Below are 14,068 nucleotides of genomic sequence, written 5' to 3'. Positions count from 1 at the left end.
TTTTTTTTTTTTTTTTTTTTTTCCCTTGCCTTTAGCATCTCTTAGTACTTAACTCTGTCAGAGCAGAGTAGCTGGCTGCAACTTTAGGCCCCAAGAAGTTAATGAGAATCTTCCCACTCCCTTCACCCCACTCACTGTAAGTCTTTGATACATACCCCAACTTGTCTACAAACAGGTAAAGCTTATTGCTGGAGATGTAGTGCACTCAGGGAATGGATCTGAAAAGACAAAGGTCTCCTCCTAACAGTGCTTTTGACCTGCTCTGTGGCCAGAACAAAGCCACCTCATTTTGTGCTATTTCTGTTCCCTGAAATGAGTATAGTGTCCTACTCTTCTTTGTGAAGCGACATGATTTATATGCGAAAAGCATGACATAAAAACTAAGTATTGTCACATAAAGCAAGATGAAGCTATAAAAAGAAGCCAAGGTAATGTGGGTGCCATTAAAATCCTGACACTGAGTGCTAGAAGTGGCTTAAATTTGCTGCAACACTCCTGCTGTTCCATTTTATTAAGCACAGAGAAATATTCCCTTGCAGATAAACATTGTGATGTGGTAAATGTCCAGAATTTAATGGAGTCCATTATAATTGATGAAAATGTAGCTTTCATTACTTTATAAATGCCTTATTCATATATATTAAAAAAAAAATAAAATCCAGAAAGAATGTTTTCCCTAAGAAATTGCCAAGTAAGAGAGTAAGCAACTTTTGCTAATGTACCTTCGTCTCTTCTCCAGGGCTGTCCCTCCTGCAGAGGAAAGGCTCTTGTTACACATCAACCAGCCCTTTCTGTAGTCCTCTTCCACACTTCTCCCAGTGCAATGCACACAGCCCTGTAACAGCTGGCCACAGCTGGATGTGTTGATAGGGACCAAAAGCTTTTTCCCACTTCTGCCTTCCTGCCTCTGTCCATACATTGACTCTCGCCTTAGCTTTTAATGTCATATTGTCTTTGGGCCAGGAACAATATTACATTTGCTTTACTGTGCTCTGACCATGACAGGGATTTTTATGGTCTAACACAATTTCATTCTCATAAGTGTGGACATGCTGCTAATTAAAGGGGTCACACTGGCAACAAAGGAATCTGTAATGTTTTTATTTGTTCACCATGAGTTCAAGTTTCTCCCTCCAGCCACAGCCTCGTGGTGCTTTGATGCCAACCACCTTCAAGAATAAAAGGGGAATTTGGCTCTTAAATGTGATTCGGTCAGAGGTATCTCGGTTAACACCATCCATAAAGCATCTGTTTCTTTGTTACACAAGACAAGTCTGAGACCACGGCATTGAAATAGAAGTAGTGTGAAGAAACAAACAAAACAACAACAACAAAAAAAGATTCTTTTTTAGCTATAAAAGGCCAATCTTTATACGTATAAACAAATGAGGCTCTATTGAGTTTTGATAACTCTCTGTTTTGTTGCTCATACATGAAGAGGGATGAGGAGAAAATGAGGCTTCAAAAAGCTTTTCTTTTTAAATTAGAGAATTACACAATGTGGTACTTCAGTACCATGAACACCTGCTGACAGTATGATTGCAAAACAGGACATTCTTGAGGTTGCAGGAAAATGGGCACAAAAAGAGAATCCTGTTATCAAGCAAAATATCTAAAAGCTGTGGTTTAGTGTGTGTTTCTTCTCTGACTTTTAAAAGCATCACATACTCAAATTCAGACAAGCAGATGGCTGCCAGAAATGTTCTGAAACCAGCAAGCTGCTTGCACTGGACACATCATTTTGGTGTCTTGGCCTCTTGACTCATACATTGATTTTTATTTCATTTGGTTTTGATCCAAGGCAATTGCAGAGGATTTGAAAGTCACCACTGACCTCTGAACTTCAATGATGGCATTTGGGGGCATTTTATCTAAAAGAGGAGATAAGGGCAGAAATGGCCACTAGCTTCCAAGAAGAAAAAAATAATAATAATAATGACATCACTTGTAGTTTTAGTTGAAGTAGCTGAAAGAAGCTGCTGAAGCCATACAGAAAAGAAATGATAGAGGTGAAAAAACGTTTTGAAGAGTGTGCAACCATGGCAATGCCTCCTTTTTTCTTTTCTTTTTTTTTTTTTTTTGATGGCACACAGCCTCAGCTGATGATGAGCTCCTTGCCGACTCCTTGTACTTGCACAGCAGCAGCCCTAAGTTGTAAGTCACACCATTTCCAGCCAGCTGAGGGTCTGAATTTCTGTTTCTTTCCTATTTGAAAGAGTGTAGAAATGTAATCCTTGATATGAAAATGAGTTTTAGGAAACTCCAGTAGATGTGTAACATTGTAAATATGTCTTCTCTGCATTTCATACTGATCTGAGCACATAAAATCTGACCTTGGTTCCTTACAGAAGGAAAGAAAGTACACATCTATATTTCTTCACATAGGCAGCCTGAAAAGTTGCCTCGAACTTCCTCTCCCAACAACTAAATGGCTTGCCATACAGGAGATGAACTACTGGAGGATGGAGCATAAGGCTGATGAACGTCCTGTTTGGGAGCAAAGGAAATATGGTGAAGGTCATTTGCAAGACAGAACCTAGCAGCTAACAATACAAAAAAAAATCTCTTGCTGTGCACACACCAATTCCTGATGAGAAGAGCACAGCCATCATTAGTGATGTCCCTCATATGCTGCTGAGAGATTCTCAGTCCCTCCAGGTGCATGGCTGAGCAGAGACAGCAGTGTTAGAGGAATCACCCAAGACTCAGACAGCGATGTTGTCAGGACCAGCATGGCCCAGGCTGCTGCTCCTGCTGTAGGGTGGGCTCTAGCTGAGAGAATCTTCCGGTGTCCTTAGCTAATTCACATGGCAAATGATGACTGTGTCTCATTTATCCTCACTGAAGTGGTGCTCTGCTCAATTCCAGGCTACTTGCCCCCCAACACTCATACTATTCACGTAGAAACACTTAATAAAGAAATGTTATCTGTGTCACAGTGCAGTTCTAGAGACCAGAACTAGAGTATTCCTAAGTGGGAAGAACTGTGATGACTATCTTGTGATATGCAAATAAAATGCTGGTTTAATTTATCTGGATCCAGTAAAATCTGGAAAGAGCTTATAGAATATCACACTTAACTCTTCGTTTATGAAGGCTGACAATTGTAAAATCAATCTTTTTTTTAAAACCAAACTTTCATTCACGACTTCATTGTGAAGCTGTTACAGATAAACTGAGACCGCCAAACTCACAGGGGAGTGTGTGAATGCACACACAGGAATGGAAAGCACATTTTCTTCCTCCTGAGGCAAGCTTGGAGGAAAAGAGGTGGATACCAGAGCCAATGCATCTTGATTTTACCAGCAGCTGGTTCGCTGCACCCAGAAAACACAGAAGACTGAAATGAATATGCACTATGTCTGCAGGTTGCATGCAGGCTGTTACCCTTGTACTTATGTTCCTGTTGGTTATTATTATGCGTGGAAGGAGGGAGAGCAGAAAACATTGGTCCCTAGGGATGGCATGCTGTCATGATTTTCAAACTGGTTGCTCTGCAAGTAAAAGCCAAGGTGCTAGCAAGTAATGACTGCAGATTTTGATGCCTTGATTTCTGCTGTGTAGATCGATATTAACAGTAATATTATATTTCCAGGGAATACTCAACTGACAGAACTATTGATTATTTGGTATGTAGCAGTGCATTGATACTTGATAGCAAAATGGGACACTGAAACAATAAATGTGTGGTGGTTAACAAGCAAGACAGGACATTGAGTTTCAGTGGTACAACTGGGATACTATTGTCAAAAATGGAACATCTTTAGCATGTCAAGAATATAATTTTCTTATCTGACTTACTGAAACATCCAGGGAAAACACCTTATGCACTGAAACCCACAGATTAAGGTCATGTTTCCAAATAAGTGCCGGATTCAATTAATAACTCCTCCCCCATTGTGACCAAACACTTGATGTACTCCTGGAGGGAAAATGTTTTGTTTGAAGTGTTTAAGAAAAATATTTATTCTATCATGGCATCTTGCGAGTGAAAAGATTTTAAAAAGTTAATGACACATTACACTCCAGTTGCAGTAGTCAAGCCACAGTTACATTTTCATGTAGGTTTTTGGTTCAGTGAGTGTGAAAAAATACACAGGTACTTTTAGTTGAGAATTACTTGAAATATGACTTTCTTTATTGAGCAAAAACATTTTACTCATACTTAAAAGACATAGCACCATATCTCTCCATGAGCCCTTTTCTTGCATTAAAGCCTACAGTTGTCTTCTGTGGACACATTTAACTATCAACCACCAGATCATTAAAATGAAATTATACAGAACACCAGCCTTTCGATTGAAAAAGGAACCTCCATATGGTGAGGGAGAACAAAACTCTTTCTGTGAAGACAAATGGCACTTGCTGTTGCAGGAAAGATCAAGTAAATTATTTAAAACCTTTCTGAGCTCAGAAAGGCATAGAAGGAAACTAGTAAATATGCAGGAAATTCCCCTGTACTATATGTGACCTTTTCTGGGCTAATACAGACTTTCTTTCTGCTGCTGAATGTTGGACTCTGTCAGCTTATCTGCTTTAGCTTCCATCTACAATGGAATAGAGGTCAGGGCTATGGGAAGCTCAGTCAGTCTCTGATGGAGGCTCTCTTCACTCTTCTCTGCTGACAAATAGAATTTAAGGTGATGGAGTCCAGTTTCCCATCTGGGCCTGAGCCTCCTCAGCCACTAGCAAATTAAATGTGCCCAGAAATACTGCCAGGCACGGAGGCCAACTGGCACAGAATGGTTCATATCTCTGCTCACAACCATGTCTTAGCTTCCTTAACACAGCAGCTAAATGCAAAATGAACCCTGATCCATGTTTAGCAATGATTTAAGACTTTGCTAGTTGTCATGGACCAAAAGCATGCCAAGGTCTGGTAGTCTGAGTATCCGCATGTATACTCATTCCTCTGCACAGCAGCTTTTGCAAACACCACTTCGTTTGCTGAAGACAAACAGCCTAAGGCACTGGTATGACATAAATGTCCTCCTATCCTTGTCCTATCCCAAGATCACCACATTCCAGCAAAGGGAAGGGAGGTGTATGGCTCTAAATCTGGTTAGAACAATAGTGTTTTTCGGGTTCAAGCTATCACTCTTTCTCAAGTGAGAAACTGGAGGTTTCTGTTGTCTGTAATCTAAGAATAATTGCAAGGAACCAGGCATTACATACTTACAATGACAAAGTTAGACAAACACAGCTCAAATTCATAAATTGTCCTCTTTTTCCCATTCCATGGCACTGTCATCTGTGTGATGCTATTTCTTCAGTACTTGCCACTTTAAATGGTATGCCCCTAGAAAAGCATCCCACCTCTAGAAGTTATCATGTGCTCTAGCCATTCTAATCTGTAGAACATAAGATGTTCTAGATGAGCTTCTGTACTAAGCTGAAGATCAGTTAATCTGTTTTCATGGATCTCTCTGAGTTACAGAAACTGAAGACAAGAGAGTGCTTTGAGTACACTGGTATAGGAATTGTTTGGCAGAAGATCTAGTAGCACAAAGCCAATCCCAGGCCGAGAGGGAAGACTTTAATACAGTGTCATCAAAGCCCATACAATGTTCCATACCTCACAGAGACCCTTGTACCTTCACCCTCTTCACCACGCACGTCACAAAGCATTCTCAGTGGAAAGATTTAAAAGGTTTCATCAGAAACTGTTACTCTCAGAAGGGTCCTTTCAGAGCAGCTCATCTCTCCAAGCACCTTTCATTGCAAAGCCATTGGTGGTCCAGGTATATTTCAGCAAGAGCATGTTTGGAGGAGATGGAGGCAGCGGAAGGGCTGCTATCCACCTTTCAATACTCCTTGCTTTTCCTATTGGAAAAGTGGTGAAGGATGGAGTCAGACAGCAAGTATCTCTTCATAGCTCCTGGACATCTCCACAGCCTTAGTAGCTACAGTTTAAGTCCCATGTGGGTTCAAGCTTCCATGTTTCACTGCAGTTCCCTGTCTTGGGGAGCTATAATATCAGGAAGATGACTTAATGCCAGCAGAATCTAATGCTTTATGATTCTATCCTAAAAGGCAGGAGGAGTGGGAAGCTCAGCAGGTACCTGATTGAAGAGGCTGGGGGAGATAAGAAGAGATGGTGTCCTGCTGTGCATTTCCTCCACCTCCATAACCTTTTCATTTTCAAAGACTTTCTGTAGGGTTGTGGCAGCTATTGTTCTCCAGACCTGATGCATCAGCATCCTCTGATAGCAGTTAGGGAACACTGATAGCTGTTAGGGATTCACGCACTGCCAGCCCTTCTCTCTCTTCCCTTTAGGGAAAAAAAACCAACAGATCATTCAGCTTCAAGAGGAAACAAAACCTGTACAACTTAGAGGCCATAATTCTAGTACATGCAGGGCTATTTTACATACTCCATAACAAGCATGGACTTCCTGTGTGTGTCTGGATCATGCTCATGTATATCCATTTACATTTACATAGTGCCTCACAAATGCCCTACTTTCTTTCCCAGAAGTGGCCTTGGCAGCCAGGCCAAACTTTGGCACAACCATTCCTAATGAGCAGAGTCAACAATGAGTGAGCATTCTCCTTTGGGCTATTTATGTCAGAGTATCAATACTGGACATCAAGTTAGAAGTTTAATTTAAATCTACAATGTTTAAGGATGTTTAAGGAGTAATCTTGTGCAGGTAGTAGTCAAGCTTTATGTAAAAGTTGTTTACATTTCTCTTTGACTCCATTAAAAGAAAAATGCAACTATGGCCATACATTTGTTTAAACACAAAATTTTTGTAAATAGAGTTGAAACAGGGTTAAGTGCTATATTTGTTATCTCAAAAATGTCACAGATGCTTTATGTGAGTGTGTTTCCCATCAGTCCCAGATAACTACATTCACAATGTGCACACCTTGGATTTGGGACTGCAGCTCCCTACACGCCTTGGACTCCTGTCAGTATCTAAAGGGGAGCTACAGGAAGAAAGGGACACTTTAGCACGGTCTGTGGTAACAGAACAAGGGGAAATAGTTTCAAATTAAACAAGGGTAGATTGTGGTTGAATAATTCAGTCCCTTTCAACTCTAAGGATTCTATGATTCTATGACTGTATGACTGTGACTGAGGGCCTGTTTTTGGGTAGAACTTTCTATCAGAATGGGATTATTAGTCATAGGAAATTTTGCACTGTCACTTAAAGTCTTGCTAGAATAGGAGGTCAGAGAATATTAGGGATAAACTGTAAGCTGTGATATTCAGCAGGACTTGGCAAACTTGAATGTGTTTGAATTGCCCATTCCAATACTTTACTCCCTCGTTTTCATATGCTGGTCTTGGCTCCAGTGCTTTAACCACCTGAATATGCTGAAGAAGGATGCTCACTGGAAAGATCTCATAACAAAAAGACTATTCCTGGCCCTCTTACCATCACATCATAATCCGTCCCCTAATAAGGCTTGAGATCTCATCTGATCAAAAGGTCATAAGATGCTGCTGCTAAGTATCACTCTGTCTCTGCTCAGCCGAAGGCATTTATACTTCATACAGCAGGCAGGGAAATGCAACAGCAAAGCCTTCAAATCTGTTTGTATAATAGATGAAGTCTTTTCCATGTAGCATTTATCTTCCTTCAGGGAGTGACACCTGATAAATAAATCTTGAGTTGCCAGTGAATTTAAATAAAATAAAGACAAATCATATTCTTACATGCTGTAAATACATAGCTGCAGAGAGCACAAGTTCCCACTGTCCCAACATTTCCTCCTCTACAAAAGCAATACAGCAGTGACCGTTCTCAATTTCTGCCAAAATCAGGGGAACCCAAATCTTTGAAAACATAAAGAACACAGTGATAGCATAGGAGGGAATTAAAAATACATCACTCATTTAGACTAATGAAAGGGTATAAACTGACATATTGCTTTTTAAAGTTAGCAAAAAGCAAAAGGCAAAGAGGGGGAAAATTAGCATATCAATAAGAGCAATGGAGTGAAAATGAGAGCACGTCTAGTAAATGGTGGGATGCCTCTCTCCCTGAAAAAACACTGGGGTAGGCAATTTTCTATATATCCTAGAATGAATATAACACCAAACAACATCCTATCAAACACCACCACGCTGGCCAGCCAGACACCACTTCACTGCTGTGTGCAGGTGGCTGCAGCTCCATCGGTCCCATGCTGCTCCTGTCCCTTATGGCAAGCAGTGCCCATGATTGCCTACCACACAGAGCCCTCATCTAGCACATCTACAGAGCTAATTTAAGAGGGTATCACAACTGGAAAAAACACTGCCTTGTGTCTCCCACATACTGAGAAATTGTCATGACTGCATCAAGAATCTGTGTTTCCCAAACCCCTGCTCTCCAGAAGCAGAGCTAGGGACAGACATTGCCTTTAACTGCAACTGGCAGTCATTTTGCTTCTCTCTGTGCTTTCAAAGCTGAGAGACATCAAAGATTAGTTGAAAAATCATGACTATTTCTCCCTAAGAAGCAACACTAGTAATAGGCTTCAGGAAAAAATCCTCCTAAATGCAAGTGATAAGCGTAGACTGCGTGAATGCTGACAGGTCTGATTATAATTATCACTGCAAGGGAACCAACACTAACCTCCCCTCTGGAAGGCAATGACAATTCCTGGAAGGGAACATGCAAGTGAATTATCATAAACAAAATCATTGCATGTGGAACTGACGTGCACTGAGAAATGAAATAAGACCTCAATTTAGAAGAAAAAAAAAAAAAAGAAAAAGAAAAGAAAAACTAAAAACAAATAGAACAAATAAAAAGCCACTTTGAGAGCTCGTTCATGTTTGCTCCTGCAGAAGACGGTGTTCATACTCTAAACTTCTACTGACTTCAGGATGATGCCTGAGATGGAGTCACGCACTAAAAAGGTGTTTGGAAGCAGGATCTCTCCTGAACCCCTGAAACCATATTTAAAGAAAATGCTCTTCAAAATAACATGGACATAATGCCCCAGAAAGCATGTTGGTCCATACTGAGCTAAGTAACCAGAACTAAGAAAAAATTCAAACCTCGAACCAAGCACTCCCCTTCCTCATATCCTAAAAGACAGAAATCCAAACAGAAGCAACACAGAGGGCTTTAAATTGAACCTATACCTTGGCTGAAACACAATCATGTTAGCTTTTAGGCAGATTTCCAGGAGAACTAGATATGATAAGTAGTATACTTTCATGATCATCCTGTCTTATCCTTCACTGTGCTTTCTCTGATGGCATTATATTTTTCATAGCCTATGGATTGTTTTGCTATTTCTCATTCTATTTCCACTGGAAACTTGGAAATAGAAAAACTCGGTCAGTTTGGAATAAGAGTAGAAGGACAGCATATTTTTCTTTCTAAACAAAGGGAAATAGACATTATCTTCTTAATTGTGGGCTATAACTGCAAGGAAGATGAAAAGGAGGGCCTCAGAGTCAAAGGCAGTTCGAGGAGTTTCATTCTCATTATATCTCAATGGAGTGAAGCAAATAAATTGCACAAGGAGACATATGGAAGCTCACTACGCAAATGGCCTATTTAAGGCTCTTACTTCCTAATTAGGTCCCAGTGTCAGGAGGTTGGTAACAATTATTCACATGTAGATCATTTGGATACAATACAAACTGTTATAAAACCCAAACCATCATAACAGTATGCATTAAAAAGAAGTCCTTTTTGGCTTGATGTTTCAGACTTTTTCACTTCGCACTTGGAATGTCAATTTCTGTGCTATGCATATCTGAAGTTCTGCATATAGTTCTTCAATAATGAGTTTGGAAGGGAAAAACCTTCACAGATATAATTCCTTGGTCTTACCTTATTCATGGATTTTGTCACCAGACTCTGCACAGGGAACCCACACTCTCTTCCCAAATTCTTCATCTGGTTCTGTGGTGTTTCCCAGAGCAAAGAGAAAAGAGAAAATATTAATTGTAGACATGCAAGTGCAGAAAATGATCACAAATATCTGAATATTTTCACTCTTCCAATTCATTACATGCTTCTTTGTGTACATCATCCAGGACTCTCTGAACTAGGGTCCACCCCCACTTGCTTCAGCCCCCATCAGTTCCGGAAGGTCCTCCAAGCTCCTTCTTGAACCATGTAGAGGGACAAGTTTCTGCTTCATGCTGCTCAGGTGAAAGTGGGCAATGTGGTGCTGTCACAACTTTGCCCATTGGTCATTAGGCAAATCCTAAAGTGTGACAACTGGGACAAGAGCCACTGATTTATATGACAACACACACTGCTAAAGCTTGGGAAGAGCTTTAGGAAAAAGCAGAAAAGGTATCCAATAGTGCCAACTAATTTGCTTTGTTTAAGACTTAAAGCAGAGGGCTAAAGTTAAATACTTTCCAAAAACTTTTAAAGTAGGGTAAGTTTTTTTAATTCAATATCATTCCTATAGCAAACCTACAGAAATATTTCTGTATTTCAGGTACAAAAATCCCTCTCCCTCTCTTCTCCTCCTACCTCCTCTCCTCTCTTTGTCCACCTCTTGAGCCCTTCCCACTAAAGGTGAAATATTTCACATTTTCACCTGTGATAATGCATATCACAGAGTGTTTTCTTTGCTTTGCTTGTCACTGATTTTGCCTGTGGCATCTTTTTAAGCAACAGCCTGTGCAAAGATAATAGGTGGCACAATTCTCTGTAACTGGAATCAGCAACAAATCAGCCATCTGCCACTCCAGGGGTCTGAGATTAACCTAGCTACTGGACTGTGACTGCAAAGCATTTGCACATTTAGATTACAGAACTGTGAGGCTACTGGTAAAAATAAAAAATTGTTGGAAGTGGGGAAGGTGTGGGGAGAATGGGTGGAAGAAAGCATTGGAAGAGCTCTCTGGATTAACCCTTCCATTTGCAAGCCACCTTATAACAATTCCAAGCAAATAAGGTTTCATTGTAAGATATTAAAAAGAAGTGTTTGAAGAAAAGAACTTGAGATTCATGAGATATTATGCTTCAAGGGAATACATCCAGAGAAATTAATAATACAGGCAGAAAGACAGACAAAGACACTCAGCTGCATTGTCACTGCTTCACAGTCTCTATAGGGAGGCTATGATCAGATGGCTTGCCTGGATCACTAGAAAAGTACAAGAAAAATGTATTTGTCCCAGGATGGGCACCCTTACACAAGCTCTCATACTCCAGAGAATTGTCAAGACATTGAGGAAATAGAAGAGATTTGTGCTCTGCAGTATGCAGTTTAGGAAGGTTCTTTCATTTTTCTGTTCTCAGTTTATCTTCCTAAACATCATGTAACACAGTGCTGCACTGCTCATATGAATACTGTTGGAATACATTAATTTTTTGTTCATGTATTTGGTATCCTGTCTATAAATTTGTTCACTAATTGTAATTTGGAAAGCAAAATAGTAGGAGGTTTAAATCAGAAAGAGAGACAAGTTGGCTGGACGTCCCAAAGCATGAGCTGTGCTCTGTGCAGGTGCACGAGTGTTAGGACAGATGCCAGGGTCTCCTCTGCTCACTTTGATGTGGGCTTTAATCCCCAGTCCCACTGTTTGCTTTTTCAAGTTGGCATCTTGTGGTGAGGGATCTTAGGTTAAAAAGAGGGGGCTGTGCTCAGAGGAAGAGCAGCAGCACAGCCAAAACCATCAGCAAGGACATCTGGGAAATTCAGGCATATTCTGCATGGTATGTACCTTTGGTGAGGATAGTAGCTTAAATACACAATTCACCTCATTAAGTTTAAAGAGGCAACGGAAAAGCAAACAGCAAGCCCATGTGTGCACATGCAAACACATATATTTATGTGTGTACTTTATTCACTAAGAGCAGGTGGCATCTGGTGGAAAGCACAGTAGCACAGCAATTACACCAAATTACTTGACCAACCTTCTTGTTGACAAGGGGGAATGGTTTTAAACTGACACAAAGGAGGTTTAGGTTAGATATCAGGAGGAAGTTTTTTTACACACAGGGTAGTGACACACTGGAACAGGTTGCCCAAGGAGGTTATGGATGCCTCTTCCCTGGAGGCATTCAAGGCCAGACTGGATGTGGCTCTGGGCAGCCTGCTCTAGTGGTTGGCAAATCTGCCATGGCAGGGGGGTTGAAACTAGGCAATCATTGTGGTCCTTTTCAACCTGTCCATTCTATGATTCTACGATTTTTTCCCCACCCACTCCAGTGATTCCAAAGTTCCTGTGACAAAGGAAAAAGAGCAAGAATACACAATGGCATCTCTTTTGCTCAAGCCTAAGTCAGGCTACAGCAACCACGTGGTTGGAGGAACAGGGAGAGAACGGTCACTGCAGACATCCTCCTCCATACAAAGATATGTCACACTAGAAATTAATACATATCCTAGAAGCGTTAATCTATGACTATGTTTCTGATGGTCTGAGATAAATGACCATTGATCTGCAAGGAGCTATCTTTGGATAAGAGAAGGATGAAGGAAAGTAGCGAAATAACATTTCAGTCACAGTCTACTTATCACATTATTTCCAACAGGCATTGACTGAGCAGAATCAGGTCCTCCAAAACCAGGTTTACATGTTTAGAATCAACATGAGATTTTAGTGGATTTGCATATGTAGTAGGACAGGAATTCTAGGTGAGATAAAGGTCATTGGGATCATCCCACAGTTTGGGACTACAAACTGGACCAAGCTAACAACATGCAAGCTTCTGAGACTCAGCAAGCTGATGAGCTTCTGCCTGTGCTTTAGGAAGGTCCCTTGAAGCTGATCTGCTGGCTGCTGATAAAAAAACATGTGGATTTGTTGTCAGACCCATGGTTGGGGGTTTTCTCTTCCTAGCTCTAATTACCGTCAACACCACCTTAAACTAGTGATCCAAATTCCAGTATGATCCAGACAGAAATGCATGTATAAATGCAGTAGTGGAAAGACTTTTTTACTTTGAGCTTCCATCCTGCAATCTTACAAGAATGTTTCTAGATACTGTAAACATTTCAAAATGGTTAAAAATTATGCAGCTTGCATATACTTTTTCTCATCCTACGAATGAAAGGAAAAGGAGAACATAACAGGAAAAAACCTTCCCTTTCAGAGAAAAAAACAGAGCAAAACACCAGCCCAACCAATGTGAATCAGTTATGAATTGCTGCCGAAGTTTCAGATCTCTATTGTTAATATGTCTTTTTGCCTAGGTAGGCTTTGCAGAAAGGGGCTTTTACAAAAGAAATCCCACCTCTGCATTTAGCAGAGGCTTGACTGACTATGTAACTGTGGCACACAGCCTGGAAGTTGCTACATCCCTCAGGAAATGAGAAGTGCATGGGAGCACCGATGCAGGCAATGCTGCACCTTGCAGAGATTCGTGTGTCCTACAAGTAACCTTGCATCATGATACAGAGCAGCGAGAGCAGCCTTATGGGTACTGCGAGAGGAGGACAGCAAGGAGGAGGGGAAGGAGTGGCACTGGGGAAACAGTCAGAAAACTCCCTGGGAACCAAGTCCTCTATTTCTTCCTAGGAAAAATTGCATAAATAAATAAATAGATAGATAGATAGATAGATAGATAGATAGATACATAGATAGATAGATAGATAGATAGATAGATAAATAATCCTTCTGAGCTGAGATTTCAGCAAGCAGGAGGGGATAGGTGTGTTAGCTCCTTCTGTTACCTACTTATAATCTTTTACATGTGAGCTTGGTAACGTGCACAGCCAGGCTAGGAATGGATAAAGACACAGCATTTCTGCCTTACATTTGCTGTGCCCAAGGATAGTGCTGTTGGGGATGCTGGGGACTGCCTGGCTCCTGCTACCCCCTCTCTGGGATGGAACAAAGAGAGGCAAAGCCAGGAGCAAGAGTCCCTTAATATCACTGGGATTAGGCAAGAAGGGAAAAGGGTGGCATTTAATAGGTAAAAGAGGAGGGAGAAGACTCCTGCATCCGACTGGTGGCCCCGCACCACAGCCATTCTCATTCCTGGCACGTTTCTCCACTCTCAAGAGCAGCCCTGCTTGGAAATATTAGTGCGGCACAGAGCGCCGTTTTCGAGTTGCTGCAGCTCCTTCTTGGCACCGGTTCAGCTTTTTGTCTTTTCTTCTCCTCCGAGCACGCAGTGGAGGGAGGAGGAGAGGAAGGATGAAA

The 14,068-nt window shown here is 41.0% G+C and overlaps 1 protein-coding gene across 1 annotated transcript in view; it reads right to left on the bottom strand.

The window, feature by feature from the left end:
• Nucleotides 1–14,068, bottom strand: part of SETBP1 (SET binding protein 1) — a 276,753-nt gene that overhangs the window by 160,335 nt on the left and 102,350 nt on the right. Inside the window, exon 4 of the mRNA XM_042862289.1 lies at nucleotides 9,786–9,857. Within this exon, the coding sequence (XP_042718223.1) occupies nucleotides 9,786–9,857 (72 nt within the window). The remainder of the gene's footprint in view (nucleotides 1–9,785; nucleotides 9,858–14,068) is intronic.

This window comes from Lagopus leucura, unplaced genomic scaffold (assembly GCF_019238085.1).
Source record: "Lagopus leucura isolate 7727_CA_CO unplaced genomic scaffold, USGS_WTPT01 Super-Scaffold_650, whole genome shotgun sequence".
Classification (NCBI taxonomy): Eukaryota; Metazoa; Chordata; class Aves; order Galliformes; family Phasianidae; genus Lagopus; species Lagopus leucura.
The sequence above is the reverse complement of the archived record's forward strand: the minus strand, read 5'-3'. Positions and strand labels throughout refer to the sequence as shown.